The following is a 19,050-nucleotide window of genomic DNA, read 5'->3' on the forward strand; positions in this document are numbered from 1 at the left end:
CATCTTCTTGGTGCTTCCTCCGTTGCTCGGGCGTGGAGTGGAGGCTTAGACTCAATATTCAATGGTGCAATAAAAAATTCTACTCTCAAGCATATAGGATATTTAAGTCATGATAATGTGTGGTTGTCGGACTATCCAGACTTTGTGGCGTTTGCGGCAACTGTCGTGGTTTTTATTGTAGTGGCAACAGGGGCCAAATTTGCCATGAACTTTAACAATATCTTCACAATAATCAATTTAATAGTCATAGTGATAATTATTGCAATGGGGTTCTATTACGCCGATGTAAAGAATTGGACGGAGCATGGCGGATTTTTCCCTCACGGGTTTGGTGGCGCATGGGCAGGGGCAGCCACTTGCTTTTACGCATACATCGGATTTGAAGGTATTGCAACCGCTGGCGAAGAAGCTAAAAACCCCGAGAAATCCATTCCCATAGCAACCATTTTATCTTTGGGCACTGTCACTGTTTTATACGTACTTGTGACGAGCGTTTTGACCTTGATGGTCCCCTATACAGACGTAGATCCGAATGCGGCGTTTCCATTTGCGTTCGCAGCACAAGGTGCAGAATGGGCGAAATATGTTGTTGCCTTAGGCACGTTATTTGGAATCACCACTTCTCTACTAGGCGGCGCTTTCTCTCTACCGCGGGCCGTCTATTCCATGGCAGCAGATGGCTTGCTCTTCCAGATCTTTGCCTACGTTCATCCAAAAACGCAAACACCCATCTGGGGGATCCTCTGCTTCGGTTTGCTCTCGGCCCTGATGGCCCTTCTGTTTGAAATAGAGACTCTGGTAGAGTTCATGTCCATCGGAACTATCTTAGCGTATACCATTGTCGCTGTGTCTGTAATCATCCTAAGATATGCACCCGTTCACAAATGTCAATTCAAACTGAAACCTCAAGAAGAAAAAGCAGACGATAATACCAGCATGAGTGAAGAAAGCGCGATCATGAAGAAATCCAAAAGTCATGATGACTTTGGCAAACTGAAAGATCATTTAAGACATTTACCAATATTAAAATCATTTGATCCTGGAAATGCCACTATTTTAGCAATCTTGTTGATGGTGGTGGCAATAATTTGTTTCTGTGCCATCCTGGTGCCCGGATATCAATATTTGGCAGATGGTGCTTGGTGGGCAATCGTTTTAGAGATCATTTTTGGTGCAATAATAGTCCTATGTTTTCTGATATTGATCGCCCATGAGAAGAACGATGCCTTCCTAACTTTTCAGGTAATAAAAATTATCAGGCTTATCAATTATTACATGTATATCTATTCATATTTCTTTTATCCGTAAAATATTGGAGCATCTGATCATTATGGTTAGCTTAATTGATATTTTACGGTGGAAGTGTCGACTCTCCAATATGGTGATAAATGAACATCAGCTTCTCCCATATAATATCGATAATTATTGATAGTTTTACGGACGTAAAAACATTATCCAATGCCTATTTCATGAAGTAAATGTTGTACTGCTAACCGGTAAATTAAAGATTTACAACATAACACCTAAACGCAATGGCCACTAACCTAAAGAGCTACAGTAGTGTACCATATTTTAAGAAAAAAAATTCTCTCTATATATTTCATTGAAAACAACATTTTTAAAATCACTTTTTGGTCAAATTTTTGTCCAATTTAATTACTTATTTCGGTACCAGAAAATGTTTAGTTACCTTTCTTTAAAATATCGTTACATATTTAGTTTTTAGTAAAAAATAGTTCATCATTTAACATCAGTTCAAAAAGTCAAGATCAATGTTGACTATTTAATTCATTGTGAGTATGTGACTAATTAAAATTTCACGTGGCACTTAAATTAGTGAAGATCTATTATATTTCTTACACTGTTTTCGTGGTTATTCTACGGTGTTTTTTTTGTACATGACCGTGTATTCTCTTTGCAGATTCCATTTGTTCCATTAATTCCCTGTCTCAGCATTTTTTGCAACATCACCCTAATGATGAAGCTAAACTATTTAACGTGGATACGGCTAGCAATATGGCTGGTTATAGGTAAAGTATCTGTCACAATAAACTACCATTGTACTTCTGTAATGACAAAGCCTCTAAATATCATGATAAATCAATGACAAGCTAGGAAATTCCCAGGATAGCGAAACTTTGAATTACAAATCCGACAAGAAGTTTGGTCACGAACTCGTTAATGAACGCCTATTCCGTAATATCGATTATTTTGATGAAAAAACTTTTAACTTTTGCCGGATGTATTTAATCCTGACACTGCTTTTCCCATTTTTTCAAAATCCGTTTCTCTGTTTTATTATTGTAGGTTTATTGGTGTACTTTCTATATGGTGTTTGGCATAGCCGAGAGCGGGAGACGCCTCAGTACGGGGAAATCGTGGGGTATACAGGGGACGCCAGTATATCTTGTAGCACCATAAGCAAAATGGAGGAGGAAATCGTTCAACAGCAGCCTAAACGCGCCGAAGGCGAGGAAGTTCATATAGGCGTCGGTGAATTATAAAAAAAACCCTAATATGTTCTAATCTGCTTTATAACCAAAGAGCCGTGAGAAAGACATCAAGGTTCAGAAATGACGTATGGATCTTCAATCTGTTTTTTTTCATGGCTGTTGAGGAAAAACATCAAAACACAACATTCGTGACATTCATTTCCACTGTTTGAACAAAATCGTAAAGTTTCTCAAATTAGGATATATGAAACTTTTGCAAGTTTTTTTTCTATTTCTGCTCAAAAGCAATTAATCGCAGCAAATACCGCTGGCTGCATAATACTGTTATAGTAAAACGTATTTACTTCGCTCGGGAAATACTGTCTTGGTACTTGTAAAATATTACATATATTTAATATATTTTTGTGCCAATAGATAGAAAATATGTTTTATTACATTACTGCTCAAAAGCAATTATGGTATAAATACAAAGGGAAAAGTTCTAAATATATTCTTTATGAGGTACTAATGAGAGTTTAATTACATGAAGAATGCATCTTTTTATTTTTAGTTTCAACAGGTGAATACTTATTTTAGCCTAATTGTTCTTTTTATTTTTAGTTTCAACAGATGAATACTTGTTTTTAGCTTAATTGTTCTTCAATTTAAAGATTTACAAGGAGCTAGGTAAAGTGAAAAATCATTAACTTCAACAAATATGTGTTGTAACAAATAATGAACGACATAAAGTTTGTAGGAAATAAAATAAAATATAGATATTGGGGGCACATTCACAGTATCTCAAATTCAGTGAGTTCCCATGTACATGTACTTGTTTTTGTAATAAAATAATACCCCAAAATACAATAATAACGTGTTGTTATCATACTATATGGGGGGAAATTTTTCAGAAGTTTCTATTGATTTTTGTTTTAATGCTGATGGGTTCGGTTAAGCTTATGGTAGTTTTCTAGACATAAGTATAGAGGGTAGTTGAATATATAGACTGTAAATGTAGAATTCCTTATTTTCTGTGTTGATATCATGTTCGCCAAAACTACAACTATTTATTGTTTCATGTTATTTCAGAGATATATATGTATATTACTGTTGTCTTCATTAAAAGAAATACTGTTGTTTGTGCTCATTGTAAATGTTTACCTTGACAGTGTGCAAAACTTTTTGACCCCGAATCCAGTTAAATACCAGTGGCGGATCCAGGACTCTGAAATGGGGGGCAACCAGTTTGGGGTCTGGTAGGGGCCCACAGCCACCCACACACACACAAATGATTCATCAAATATTTTATATGTTTTGGACACAACAGGAGGGGGGGGGCTCCCTGCCCCCTCTAAATCCGCCAATGAATACCGTGATATACTGGCTCTGTAGGAAGCAATTTCAGTTTTCGGGTGACTTGACAAAAAAAGAAATCATGAATTGTTTAAAAATTGTAGAAAAGAAAAATATCATCCTTATAATTATCGTGGAGGCACAACTGTAAATTAAAATTGTTTCTTATGCGCCCGAATCGATAGATCCGGGGCGTATATTGTTTTTGTCCTGTCTGTCTGTCTGTTTGCCTGCAAACTTTAACCTTTGCCATAACTTTTGAACCATCACAGACAGAGGCTTCATATTTGGTATGCATACTCCACTAATAAAGCTCTTTAAAACGACACCAACGTCAATGACCTTGTTACCTTGACTGTGACCTGTATACTAAAAATAGTTTTTTTCTGTAAACTTTAACCTTCGCCATAACATGTGAACCATGAAAATAGTGACTTCATATTAGGTGTGCATACTCCACTAATTTTAAGTTCTTTCAAATGACACGAAGGCCAATGACCTTGTGAACTTGACTGTGACCTATATACTAAAAATAGCTTTTTGTCTGCAAACTTTAACCTTCGCCATAACTTTTGAACCATGAAAGATAGAGTCTTCATATTTGGTGTGCATACTCCACTAATCAAGTTCTTTCAATGACACCAAAGCCAATGACCTTGTGAACTTGAATGTGACCTATATACTAAAAATAGCTTTTTGTCTGCAAACTTTAACCTTCGCCATAACTTGTGAACCATGAAAATAGTGACTTCATATTTGGTGTGCATATTCCACTAATTAAGTTCGTTCAAATGACACCAAGGCCAATGACCTTGTGAACTTGACTGTGACCTACTGTATATGCTAAAATATTTTTTTTTTAAACTTTGTTGCCACATCTTGTTAATTGTATGATATAGACAGCAACATTACCTTAACCCCTCAATCTCCATTTTCTTTTATTGGACTGAAATAAATAAAAGAAAATAGACCTACAAAATGCACAGTATTTGTAGCATTTATAACCTTACCCTTGTTATCCATTTTATATATCTAAAGGGTTGAGAACAGTTATAACGGAAATTGACATATAACGAAATAGCACAGGAATCATTTATTAATAATATAAATGCCAATGGCATACATGCATACATGTATGAAATATATATGAAAAACTTGAATTTAATTAACACCTGTCCTCTTTCTCTGACAATATATGAGCAAAGGTAACATAAAGAGATGTATCCGTTGTTGTTGCATATTAAGTATTTATATGCATATAATTTTCTTTAAAATGCTTGAACTTATCATGAATACAGACCCGTAGGAAGAAGTGAATCGAGGTCTAGAAACTATTATCTTGGATTTAACATGTTTCCTATTTATTATAATTTGGATTTTTTTTTTTTTTTTGGAAAAGGGAGGGGTGCAAGTCGAACTACAACACAATGTTGATCTACATCGTTAAAAATTTAACCATTATTTATACTTGAGAAAAATACTTTTCAGAAAATCTGATAAGATGAAAACAACTAAACATAATATACAAACAAACTAACAAAATATAAATATGTGCAATATAACATCGGGTTCGGAATTCCCAAAAGTCTTCATGTTACATGCCCATAAAAGAAAGACGAGAAAAAAATCGTAGAGGTATGAATGGTGTTAAAAAGAATTAATCTTGTCAGATTTAAAATTATTTTATCTTTACCAAGGCTAAAAAAATAACTTTTCATTTTTTATCATTAAAAAACTGAATAATACTCTGAACATAACTAAAAATGAGCCTCTATCATTTGTGTGCAGGCACTGACTGAGGAAGGGAATGTTAATAGTTTATCCCTTTTATCACAGGCGCTTGTTTCATAAAGTACGCTAGTTTTCTACTACATATAGTAGAAAACTAGCGTATTTTATGAAACATCAAACAAGCGCCTGTGTCTTTTATTCACTTTTAAATGTTTCACCTGAGGCATACTTAATTTACTCATGCAAACTTACATGTATGCTGTTAATATGAGGTCTATGAAATGAAAATTTCTTTATGTGTTTGTGGGTGTGGTTTTTTTTTATTTTGCATGTTTTTATTAACTTCAAGTGGAATGATTCATGAAATACAAGGTGTTGTACATGTACATGTATGTAGGGAAACCTTAAATATGTATGTGTACCAGGTGTACAGTGGACTAAGTGGAGCCTCATTTATCCAGATGCTTTGGTTCCTAATTAATTTTTCCGGATATGTGAAGCGTCCAGATATCTGAATTACCAGTTAAACAAGACAAAATAACATTAAAAAATTCCATTCCAATGAAAAGTCGTCCAGATACTGAAGCATCCGGATATCTGGCGTATGTATATATGAAGGTCCATTGTACATAGTTATGCAGGGTTCTCGAGATTTTTAACTTAGGCTGCTCAATGACGGTAATCTGAATGCAAAATAGGGACCTTTTAAAGGCTTTTTCCCAATTATCCTCAGTAATGATAAAAGTTGATATGTATACAGTCAGTCAGTGTAATAATTATTAACACCAGAAAATCCAAATATGAAGAGTTTGTTGACTCAGAAATGGGTATTTACAAATTTTTCCAATTTAAATTGCCCTTGTACCCTTGTCAACTGTCAAAGAGTAATACAGACCATATCAATTTGAAATCAATAAATGCTTACTAATAAAATAACATGATGGGATTAATTATACTAAAATCTTTCAGTAACATTTCTATTTGTAGATAGCTTTGATCAGTAAACTGACCCAATTTCAATGACAGAGCTGAAAACATCCAAATTTGTGTTGGATACATGTCTCTGGGTCAATGAAGATGTCGGGTGACATATTTCAGTCCTTGGAAAACAACACCAGTATTGATGTGACTAAGTGGAATCCCTTGCAGTGTTACCTTTGTAACGAGAAATATGATGACCCCTGTATATTGTTGTGTTACCATAGTTACTGCTCCCAGTGTCTGAGAGGTCGGGCCAGTGAGAACAAACTCAGCTGTCCACTATGTGGGTGAGTTAGAGTAATGGGATTATTTGATGTTCTACCAGTTTTAATTTAAACCAGTTCTAATTCAAAGCATGTCATTTCTCATAGTAGTGCCTGGAGATGTCTTAAGGAAATTTATCACAAAAGATTCTCAGTTATCTTTCATGCTTAAGAGTTAAACTTCATAGTTTAATTAAGTTATGCATTATCACATGTATATTACATACATGTACAGATTATACTGATTCAGACATATTTTTTTTCAAAAAACAAGTTTTGAATGTTTATAATACTTCATAAAAATGTCAAAGAAAGATGAACGAAAAGAGCTGAAATATATTAATTTTTCTTGAACTTTTAAAATTGTAAAAGATCTTATCTCATGCAGAGCTGGGGCCCCTGCTGGGCATTGTCCTTTTCTTGCACACTCTTCTCTTAAAGATCATTGAATTTCAAACGGCTATTTAGTTTGCTTAATTTTTCTGACATCACTAGAAACATAACAGTAACTACATGTATAAACAGGTGAATCTGACTGTGATGCATTTTCCAATTTCCAGGTGTGTAACGAATCTGAAGGATTCAGAGTCCTTGCCTTCTTCAGATCATCTGATGAAATTCCTGGTGGATCAAAGTTCACGAGAAGATATGGAGCCATGTGCCAATTGTGATGAGGTTCATGATAAATTATTTTGCTGTCTGCGATAAAAAGATCAAACCATGTTTGCAAACTTATTTAAAATGAGTTTTATGTTACTCTCTGACATTTTAACAACTGACAGAATGAAATTACTTGATATTTATTTAAAAATAAATATGCCATTACATGTATTAAGATGCACTTTTGATATATAGGTCATCACAGTCAGTGCAATGGATGATCATTGATTGAAAAATCCACCCAAGTTTTCATTCTACAAAGCTGATCTTGTGTTTCTTTATTTTACCAACTTTATTTTTGTTTAACAGGCTTCATCAGAAATGTTTTTCTGCAATACTTGCTCCCAGGCGCTGTGTCTGACCTGTCGTACAGAAACCCACAAAGCCAAAATGTTTGCCAGTCATGACGTGATAAATCTATCCAAAAGGACGAAAGAGGTTCATCGGGAATGTCGTAAGACTCCTTACAAGAAATATTTGCACTGTAATACAGTTGAACTTAGGCACCTTTAACAACAGTATCTCAAATATTATGGATATTTTAAATTCATTTAGAAGACTTAGTCCTTTTGATTTTGGGATTTAACCCTTCAAGTTTGAGATAACCAGGTTTTACTGTATTTCATTACACTGTTTGTTACATTCAGTTTTAGAATCACAATTCAACCAAGTTTTCCAATGGATTCACAAAAAAAGAAAACCTTTCCCAGATAACAGCTTTGTCCATGAATTCGCAATATCCATGTGAACACTAAACGAGCTTTACTGTAATAGATTTTTAGCAAATTTTAGAGGTAGCCTACTATAGCCATGCAGTCTAAAGTAGATAGGCTTTACATAAATAAGTTTCAGAAAAAAAGTTTCATCAGTGCAGGCAGGAAGATAATTTAAAGAGAATATAACATGAATAGCTTTATTTTTTGCAGTAACTCATAGGGAACCTTACATCTTGTTTTCAACTGAAAAGAAAGCCATGCTGTGTATAAACTGCTTCAGGGACATGAAAATGTAAATATTTAAACCCATAATTTATCATTTAATCCATATGGTTATTTGGAAGATTTTTAATCATTTCTTCAAGGCTATTCTTGTGATTTATTGCTTTGGTTATGTTTGACAGGGAAAGCCGGTCTCACTGTATGGATCTAGAAACAGCTTACACTCAGGGATGTAAGAAGCTGGACCAAAGGATGCAGGTACACTTAAATTAAAAAGAATGAACTGTTTATAAATTACCCAAAAGTTAAAACTAGATTTGGGCAGCTTAAAATTTATAAAGTAGGAACTGTTTTTAAAAGAAAAAAATTCATGTATTTTGCAAACATGCATGAATTTACTGTTGCATTCTAAACATATGCAAGGAATTTTTTTATCATATGATTTTGTGAGAAGTACAGCTTGCAAAATAAAATTACTTTTATGTTCATGGTGTTTAAACCCATGTGAAACTTCTTGATCAACTATCCACATGCAAATTATTGTTCTCATGATTTGACAGTTGAGAGCAAATTCACAATACATACATGTTAAAAGTACTCAAGAAAATGATAAGTCTACAGAATATCACAAGAGGAAAGGGAAAATTGAGCATTTCTTGTGATTTTGGGTAGCAATGTGGATTGAATTTGGTGATTATGCCTCTTTAGAAGAAATAATCACTTGTGTTATACTTATAACATGGTATGATATTTGTGTTTTCAGGCTGTTAGAGAACTTCAGAATTCCGCTAGAGACACCATATTCCTCCTGAAGGCCTTGCTCACAGAGATACAGAAGAGCTCTGAGGACGAGAAGAAAGCCCTCACAGATCTGTATGACCTCATGATGGAAAAAATCACCGAAATGAAAACGGAGCTTCTGAAAGAAGTTGACAAGTAATAGCTTAAACAAATCTGTTGTAATTTGATTCATGAATGCTGTATATCACATAGCGTATCTCAAGTTATCCATTTTGTAGACGAACATGTACCTTTTCTGATCTGTGATTTTAATAGAAAGCTTCTAAGTTTATATTCATATAAGACACATTTATAATGTGTGTTAGAAGAAGGTATAACAAGGTGGGTGGGGGGGGATTCAGAAACACCTGTGATATTAAAGGTAAAAAAGTAAGACCTTTGTCAGTAATTAATAGAACCACATCTGACATATTTCAGTATTTATTATACCCCATGCAACTAGTTGCGTGAGATATAATGTTTTTGACCCGTCCGTCAGAGTGTCAGAATGTCAGAGTGTCAGTCAGTCCTTTTTTTTTTGTCAGCGCAACTCCTAATAAACCGCTGTACAGAATTTAGTCAAACTTTGCAGGTATTTAGGACACAATGTGTAGATGTGCATATTACCAGGAAATTCCGATTCCATTATTTTTTCCGGGAATTTCCGCACTTTTTAACTTAGGCATTTGGCCATACCTTGAATACAGAGATAAACAGTTTGTCAGTGCAACTCCTCATAAACCGCTGCACAGAATTTCGTCAAACTTTGCAAGTATTTAGGACACAATGTGTAGATGTGCATATTACCAGGAAATTCCGATTCCATTATTTTTTCCGGGAATTTCCGCACTTTTTAACTTAGGCATTTGGCCATACCTTGAATGCAGAGATAAACAGTTTGTCAGCGCAACTCCTCATAAACCGTTTCACAGAATTTCGTCAAACTTTGCAGGTATTTAGGACACAATGTGTAGATGTGCATATTACCAGGAAATTCCGATTCCATTATTTTTTCCGGGAATTTCCGCACTTTTTAACTTAGGCATTTGGCCATACCTTGAATGCAGAGATAAACAGTTTGTCAGCGCAACTCCTCATAAACCGTTTCACAGAATTTCGTCAAACTTTGCAGATATTTAGGACACAATGTGTAGATGTGCATATTACCAGGAAATTCCGATTCCATTATTTTTTTCCGGGAATTTCCGCAATTTTTAACTTAGGCATTTGGCCATACCTTGAATATAGAGATGAACAGTTTGTCAGCGCAACTCCTCATAAACCGCTGCATAGAATTTCGTCAAATTTTGCAGGTATTTAGGACACAATGTGTAGATATGCATATTACCAGGAAATTCCGATTCCATTATTTTTCCCGGGAATTTCCGCACTTTTTAGCTCACCTGAGCCGAAGGCTCAAGTGAGCTTTTCTGATCACATTTTGTCCGGCGTCTGTCTGTCCGTCTGTCTGTAAACTTTTCACATTTTCGACTTCTTCTCAAGAACCGCTGGGCCAATTTCAACCAAACTTGCCACAAAGCATCCTTGGGTGAAGGGGATTCAAGTTTGTTCAAATGAAGGGCCACGCCCTCATTCAAGGGGGGATAATTGGCAATTAATGAAAATTTGGTGGCATGTTTTAAAAATCTTCTTCTCAAGAACCACTGTGCCAGGAAAGATGAAACTTTGGGGAATCATCCTCAGGTAGTGTAGATTCAAGTTTGTTCAAATCATGACCCCTTAGGGAAGGGCGCCGTCACAATAGCCACCAAAGTTTTACATAGAAATATGAAGGAAAATTCTTTAAAAATCTTCTTCTCAAGAATGACCAAGCCATAATTCATAGAAATATATAGGAAAATTCTTTAAAAATCTTCTTCTCAAGAATGACCAAGCCATAATTCATCATATTTATATGGAAGCATCCTCAGGTAGTGTAGATTCAAGTTTGTTCAAATCATGACCCCCGGGGTAGGGCGGGGCCAAAATGACCGACCAAAGTTTTACATAGAAATATGTAGGAAAATTCTTTAAAAATCTTCTTCTCAAGAATGACCAAGCCATAATTCATCATATTTAAATGGAAGCATCCTCAGGTAGTGTACATTCAAGTTTGTTCAAATTATGACCCCCGGGGGTAGGGCGGGGCCAAAATGGCTGACCTAAGTTTTACATAGAAATATATTGGAAAATTCTTTAAAAATCTTCTTCTTAAGAATGACCAAGCCATAATTCATCATATTTATATGGAAGCATCCTCAGGTAGTGTAGATTCAAGTTTGTTCAAATCACGACCCCCGGGGGTAGGGCGGGACCAAAATGGCCGACCAAAGTTTTACATAGAAATATATAGGAAAATTCTTTAAAAATCTTCTTCTCAAGAATGACCAAGCCATAATTCACCATATTTGTATGGAAGCATCCTCAGGTAGTGTAGATTCAAATTTGTTCAAATCATGACCACCGGGGGTAGGGAAGGGCCAAAATGGCCGACCAAAGTTTTACATAGAAATACATGTATATAGGAAAATTCTTTAAAAATCTTCTTCTCAAGAATGACCAAGCCATAATTCATCATATTTATATGGAAGCATCCTGTAGTGTAGATTCAAGTTTGTTCAAATCATGACCCCCGGGGGTGCCAAAATGGCCGACCAAAGTTTTACATAGAAATATATATAGGAAAATTCTTTAAAAATCTTCTTCTCTAAGATAGAAAATCCATGATTGTTCATGGGACTACTTTTGGATTTTACCTTTTCAATAATAAACCAATTTATACTTTGCCTATCCACAGTGCTCAGGTGAGTGATGTGGCCCATGGGCCTCTTGTTAACTTAAGCATTTGGCCACACCTTGAATATAGAGATGAACAGTTTGTCAGCGCAACTTCTCATAAACCAGTGCACAGAATTTCGTCAAACTTTGCAGATATTTAGGAAACAAAATATGTAGATGTGCATATTACCAGGAAATTCCTATTACTTTATTTTTTCCGGGAATTTCCGCACTAAAAACTTAGGTTTTGGCCATACCTTTTATATAGAGATGAAAAGTTTGTCAGCGCAACTCCTCATAAACCGCTGCATAGAATTTCGTCAAATTTTGCAGGTATTTAGGACACAATGTGTAGATGTGCATATTATCAGGAAATTCCGATTCCATTATTTTTCCCGGGAATTTCCGCACTTTTTAACTTAAGCATTTGGCCATACCTTAAATATAGAGATAAACAGTTTGTCAACGCAACTCCTCATAAACCGCTGCATAGAATTTCGTCAAATTTTGCAGGTATGTAGGACACAATGTGTAGATGTGCATATTACCAGGAAATTCCGATTCCATTTTTTTTTCCGGGAATTTCCGCACTTCTTAACTTAGGCATTTGGCCATACCTTGAATGCAGAGATAAACAGATTGTCAGCGCAACTCCTCATAAACCGTTGCACAGAATTTCGTCAAATTTTGCAGGTATGTAGGACACAATGTGTAGATGTGCATATTACCAGGAAATTCCGATTCCATTTTTTTTTTCCGGGAATTTCCGCACTTCTTAACTTAGGCATTTGGCCATACCTTGAATGCAGAGATAAACAGTTTGTCAGCGCAACTCCTCATAAACCGTTGCACAGAATTTCGTCAAACTTTGCAGATATTTAGGACACAATATGTAGATGTGCATATTACCAGGAAATTCCTATTACTTTATTTTTTCCGGGAATTTCCGCACTAAAAACTTAGGTTTTGGTCATACCTTTTATATAGAGATGAATAGTTTGTCAGCGCAACTCCTCATAAACCGCTGCATAGAATTTTGTCAAACTTTGCAGATATTTATTTAGGACACAATGTGTAAATGTGTATATTACCAGGAAATTCTGATTCCTTTATTTTTTCTTAGAATTTCCACACTTTTCAACTTAGATTTTTGGCCATACCTTAAATATAGAGATGAACATTTTGTCAGCGCAACTCCTCATAAACCGCTGCACAGAATTTCGTCAAACTTTGCAGATATTTAGGACACAATGTGTAGATAAGCATATTACCAGGAAATTCTGATTCCTTTATTTTTCTGGGAATTTTGTCACTTTTCAAATTAGATTTTTGGCCATACCTTGAATATAGAGATGAACATTTTGTCAATGCAATTCCTCATAAACCGCTGCACAGATTTTCGTCAAACTTTGGAGATATTTAGGACACAATGTATAGATGTGCATTTTACCAGGAAATTCCGATTCCTTTATTTTTCTTGGAATTTCGGCACTTTACAACTTAGATTTTTGGGATATCTTGAATATAGTGGTGAACAGTTTGTCAGCGCAACTCCTCAGAAACCGCTGCACAGAATTTCATCAAACTCTGCAGATATTTAGGACACAATTTGTAGATGTGCATATTACTGGGAAATTCTGATTCTTTCATTTTTTTCCCGGGATTTTCAGCACTTTGAGTTTTGGGGGAGCGTGGGGTATGTGAGCTTGCTGACTTTTTCTTTCATTTTTCAGGCAGTACCAAGAAAAAGAGAAGGCCTTTAAGAGGGAGTTATCTACCCTGAGCACCCTGTTACCCACCTTACATACTCATCTGGTCACATGTTCAGCCTTCACCAGCTCAGCCAATAGATTTGAATTCCTAGATCTGGCATATGTAAGCATTCCTAGATGTGTATCTAGTGCTCAACCAATAGATTCTGAGTTCTTGGATATGGCATATGTAGGCATTCATTGATGTGTATTTAAAGCTCAGCCAATAGATTCAAATTCCTAGATCTGGCATGTGTAATCATTTTTGAATGTGTATTTAGTGTTCAGCCAATAGATTTGAGTTCTTAGATCTGGCATATGTAGGCATTCATTGATGTGTATCTTTCCAATTTTAATTTTTTTATAATCAGTGTTTTAAAATGTGGTAGTCCAGAGAGGGTATAATTGATCACTGTCTTGCTGTTTCACAAGCACTTCTTATTACTGAATATCTTGATCTACTCTGATTTGATTAACAATTAAGAACCTTATCTTTATATTTTTAGATTTTGATGGATCGCTTGAAATCCCTAATCAATCAACAGCACCCTCTTCACCCCTCACAGAGTGGACAGATTTGTACTGACTATAAAGTTCAGTACTCCAAGTAAGTTCCCAAATATTGACACAAGATAAGTCTACAATTTAGTTTTAAATTTCAAATTACTTTTATCATTGAAAGGATTTGTGAAGATTTAGCATATGACAATAAATGCTTTTATTTGATTTAAATGCTTTTGAATTAATTTATTCTCTTCTATTGTAAAAAGTACAAACCAGCAGAGCTACAGTCTCATCACAGACTTCTGGTTTTTATCATTGGAAGGATTTGTGAAGATTTAACTTATAAAGAAGGATTTGTGAAGATTTAGCTTATAATATTTAATGTTTTTATCATAATTTCATGATTTTATCTTAATTACATTTATTTAGGTGCCTGGAGCCTCTTTTGTTTCCCTCCAGATCTCCCGGTCCACTGAGTAACGTCCGCACCGTGTCCCCCCTCACAGACTCTACCTCTAACATTCCCAGGTAGGAATAGAACAAATACCTCTTTTGACCTAATCATAAATTGAAACTGGGTAAGATTTTGTTTAGGAAAAACCTTTAAAGGTGAAAACTGGGCACTCTGTAATTTTTTAGCATTTGGCAGTTTCTGCTATTTGGAAATTAAGTGTTTGACCATGAACTTAAAATATCAGTGCAACTGTAAGCATAATTCAGCAGTTATTTACCTACATGTACGTGTAATTACATGTAGAAAGAGTATTGGCTATACATGTAATTTTGGTGATTTTCATTTAAATGGTTGGCTCAATCAACATAATGGCAAATTTATGTGAAGAGTTTATCAGACACATTAGGACATAAAATTCATGTATTGATATTTAAAGTCTAATAATTAATAGCTCTTATTATTTTGAATTATCAGTACCCTCCCTATGTCCACCACAATGACTACCCACACCTTGAACTCGCGGCAGCACTTCAGTGGCGGATCTGTCCAGTTTGGTCGCCGCGGTTACACCCTGCCAAAAATATCCTTCACGGACACAAAGAGCACCTTTGCAGAGCATTGTGGGGAATTTGAAGCCTCTCATAAAGTATTAATTAGAAAATTTTTTTTCTAAATTATGAAAATTATTTTTATGATTTTGCTTTAAATTTGAAAAAATTGTATTTCCAAACAAAGAATATTTCATGTATCTTTAATGAAATAAGTTTATAAAGTGGAAATTCATATAACAAATTATAGGATATTAGTAAAGGATGGCAACACAAAATCTTTCAATTTTCTCTATATCTATAAAATCACCATAAGAATTAATTATTTCATAACTTTTTTTCTAATGAAGAATTTTCAAAAATATCTGTAATATGTTTTTTTGTAATTGCAACTTTTTATTATATTTTATAATTAATTGAAACTTGTTTCTAAATGATTAGCTTGTGTGTCAGCGCATCGACAAGCTGAAGTTCGACGTCCAGGAGCTACAGAGAGACCTGACACTCCGGCGATGTCTGATCAAGTCATCTTCTGTACAGGATCTGAGAGAGGAGATCACAGATCTACAGAAAGACTTGGACGATTTATTTCTACTGACCGAGAAAAAACAACCTACACTAGAAAAAGTACGTAAATGATGATGCCCTGAAAAAAAGGAGGGGGTGAGCCCAGTGAGGATGTTGCAATTTTAAGTAGAGTATCTTCCTGCACTTAAATTTAAAAAAAATATGAGAGAAAATGTGGGAAAAGATGTTACATATGTATCAATGAACTTGGAAATTGGTGTACTTTTACTTAAGAAAAGAATTTCCTAAAAAAAAAATTCATTAATTTCATATAATTAAAAAGTACATTTTATCTTAAACAGCACTGGGAAGAAGTTATAAAGAAAATTGCCACAGAACAAGAAATTTACAAAGGTAAAATTTGAAAGATAATTTATAGCAAGTTAAGAAATTGATAAATCTTCTCAACCTTTGGACAGTTGCAAAAATAAGATGAAGCAAATTAAAAATGACATTGATTTGAAATATTTTTGCAAAAATTGTTTTACACAGAAAAAAAAAACATATAGTAAGCTTCCTATCAGTCAAAATTTTTTTTTTTGTCTTTTCAGAAGAATTTTTAGTACACAGTAATTTTGTAAATAAATAGGACATCTTTTTTTTCACCTGAATATTATTTTCCCCTATCAAGTTCTTTTATTTACTTTTAGGTCAGTTGAGTGATATCCTAAGACTGAAGCAGGAGACTGGACACATGAACACGATCCTGACTCAGCTCAACTCCTTTGTCAAGTCTATTTCTTCTGTCACAGAGAGACTGGCTCCAAAGTAAATATCAAAGCTTATATCGATTATTGTAGGTTAACTTTTATGCTTATCTCCCTTTTTTTAGTCAAGCAGAGGTTATATGGTGTTATATCTGCTTGTGAAACCTACATGTACACTGTATATGTTGAGAAATGTACCCCCTCTCACCAACTTTTGTTCTTCAATTTTTGACCTTATCTGAAAACATGAATTCATTTTCATAAACACAAGTTTTTAACTGAACGTTATTTATGACATTTGTAGACTGACACAGTCCAGTCAGGAGAGAGACCATGACAGCAGTATAGCGGCCATGTTTGAGGAAATCAACACCATGCAGCCAGACTCACAACAAAGGTACTGATAAAGTGGAGGTTGGCATTCCAAAACTTTTCAAGACCATCGAATTTGATAAAAATATAATATAGCAATATTTGTGAAAAAACTAAAATTAATAATGACTGTTATTTGCGAAGGTGCAATATTTAGAATTTTGCTTTTTGAATTTTTGATTAGGAATGTGTTTCAAGCTGAAGCAGTTTGTCTTCTTGTTCCCTGCTTTCTATATGCAGTCCTTTATGCAAAAATTTATCCATAGACCTGGAGCACAGCTAGAAAAATTTCTGATTTTTTTTCAGAGTTGATGCTATACGAATGGCCGAGGAAGAAAGAGAAACTCTTACAGCAGTGAACAGAGTTAACCCCCTTGATGAAGAACTAATCAAAACAAAGGGAATGCTAAAAGCTCCCTCGGCCAGAAGAGAAGGCGTTTCCAGGCGGAACTCAACGAAGAGGGAATCTCGTGAATTCAAAGACCCCCCAGCTGCGGAGTCCCCAACCAAGGAGGGTAACTCTGAACCCCCTAGTCCTCTTAAACCAAGTGTTGAATCACCAGAAACGACAAATACCCATAAAGACGATGAGAAATGGACAATTAAAGATGATGAGAAATGTTCCAAGGATTTTGTCAACTCAGATGATGCAAAAAGAAACTTGGAAAATACCTTAGAGGATAAAAATGACTGCATTTATTCCAAAAGTCCTGAAATAATTAAGTCCCAGTGTGATACAGGTGCACCCGAAAGAAAAGATTGTTTTGATGATACAGGTGCTAACAAAATTTGTGTCCCAGATTTGGAAGTCACAGAATGCAATTCAGATACAGAAGTGTTTGAAAGTAATAGAAAAACAGATCAAACTGCTAAAGTAGAAAAATAATCAGTATGGTTGTGAACTGTTAAAAGTCATTTCAGAATGTGCCAACTTTTTTTTCACCACTGATGTTTAAACAGTTATATACTTGGATGTTAAAGGTTGTAATTCTTATTTTCACTTATTTTCCACTGTTATATAAACAATTTCACAGTATTATAGAATTCCACCGATATACACTATTTATTGTATATTTTTTATATACAACTACAGCTTTACCAATTCTTTTATTTAAAATTTAAAGGCAGTTTTTCAGATAAATATTTTGATTGTTGTATACAAATATGCAATGTTTGTATTGTATTTATATACATGGCAACATGATATGTAGAAATCCACTAATGTGTATCCATCATAGTTCCACCTCAGGTTAAATATATATTAAACTTAAATGACACATCATAATATTGATAATAAACCTTGTTTAAGGTCATATTATATATGACCAGAGACACATCCAATTCAACAAGCTGTGAATGATGTTGAAATGTTTTTTTCACATTTCAAAACATTGTCTTGAATGCTCCATCAAAAATTTTGAAATGTAATGTTCTTTTTGATACATGTGTAATATTTTGGGTTAAAATCCATTTATAATAGTTTGAGGGGTTTTATGCATAAAAACATGGAACTAAAAGGCAAAAAAAAATTATCCATGCTCTGTTTTAAGGGAAGACTTCCATTTCTTTTTTTTTTTCAACAGTTTATTGTAAATGAAAGATAAAGACACTTTTGCCTATGTCAAACTAAAATTGGAAATTCAGTAAAATTCTTATGAAAATAAATTGAAAGTATACCGGTAATTTCTTTGTATCTCCTATCTTTCCAGGAAATTGCATGTTACATGTAAGTCATATGGTTTTGTATACAGGTATGGGAATTGGCTCAGTTATTTGAGCGACTGATCATGACTGTTGATGCAAGGGTCCCAGGTTTGATTACCCGACCAGTCCCTTATTTTCTTTTTTCTTGTTACACAATTTGATGCACTGTCATTGACAACCCAGGTGAAAAACTTGCCTGGGGCAAAAAGAACTTAGCATGGTTTTGTGTTCAGGGCAAAGTCAGGTTAAGGAGGAAGTAATATTTGGTTTGTCCATAAATATTGGCCAAGATGCTTAGTTGGTAGAGCACCTGACTAGTGATGCAGTTTGAACATCTGACTAGTGATGAAAGTAAAGCACCTGAGAGCACCTGACGAGTGATGCAGTTATAGCACCTGACAAGTTATGCAGATAGAGCACCTGACTAGTGATGCAGTTATAGCACCGGACATGTGAGTTGTGATGCATGTAGAGTACCTAACTATTGTTTTAGGTAGAGAATCGGACTAGTGATACAGTTAGAGCTT

The 19,050-nt window shown here is 34.8% G+C and overlaps 2 protein-coding genes across 2 annotated transcripts; both read left to right on the forward strand.

The window, feature by feature from the left end:
* Positions 1–6: 6 nt before the first annotated feature.
* Positions 7–3,568, forward strand: LOC134279677 (cationic amino acid transporter 4-like; the record flags this gene model as incomplete). Its single annotated transcript, XM_062762103.1, has 3 exons — positions 7–1,242; positions 1,922–2,030; positions 2,308–3,568. Coding segments are annotated over 3 exons (1,542 nt in total), but the record flags the coding sequence as incomplete, so codon positions are not given.
* A 1,794-nt stretch (positions 3,569–5,362) lies between these two features.
* On the forward strand, positions 5,363–18,460 carry LOC134279678 (RING finger protein 207-like). Its single transcript, XM_062762104.1, has 16 exons — positions 5,363–5,420; positions 6,504–6,784; positions 7,321–7,435; positions 7,730–7,874; positions 8,347–8,428; positions 8,541–8,616; positions 9,122–9,294; positions 13,650–13,791; positions 14,174–14,274; positions 14,601–14,699; positions 15,100–15,271; positions 15,615–15,800; positions 16,043–16,094; positions 16,391–16,508; positions 16,752–16,844; positions 17,126–18,460. Exons 2-16 carry the CDS (start codon positions 6,588–6,590, stop codon positions 17,703–17,705), a joined length of 2,331 nt encoding a protein of 776 aa, XP_062618088.1. The 5' UTR covers positions 5,363–5,420; positions 6,504–6,587; the 3' UTR covers positions 17,706–18,460.
* The last annotated feature ends 590 nt before the right edge of the window (positions 18,461–19,050 follow it).

Source organism: Saccostrea cucullata, unplaced genomic scaffold (assembly GCF_032062105.1).
Source record: "Saccostrea cucullata isolate Sc308-1 unplaced genomic scaffold, CSIRO_AGI_Scuc_v1 ctg6380, whole genome shotgun sequence".
NCBI classification, from domain to species: Eukaryota; Metazoa; Mollusca; class Bivalvia; order Ostreida; family Ostreidae; genus Saccostrea; species Saccostrea cuccullata.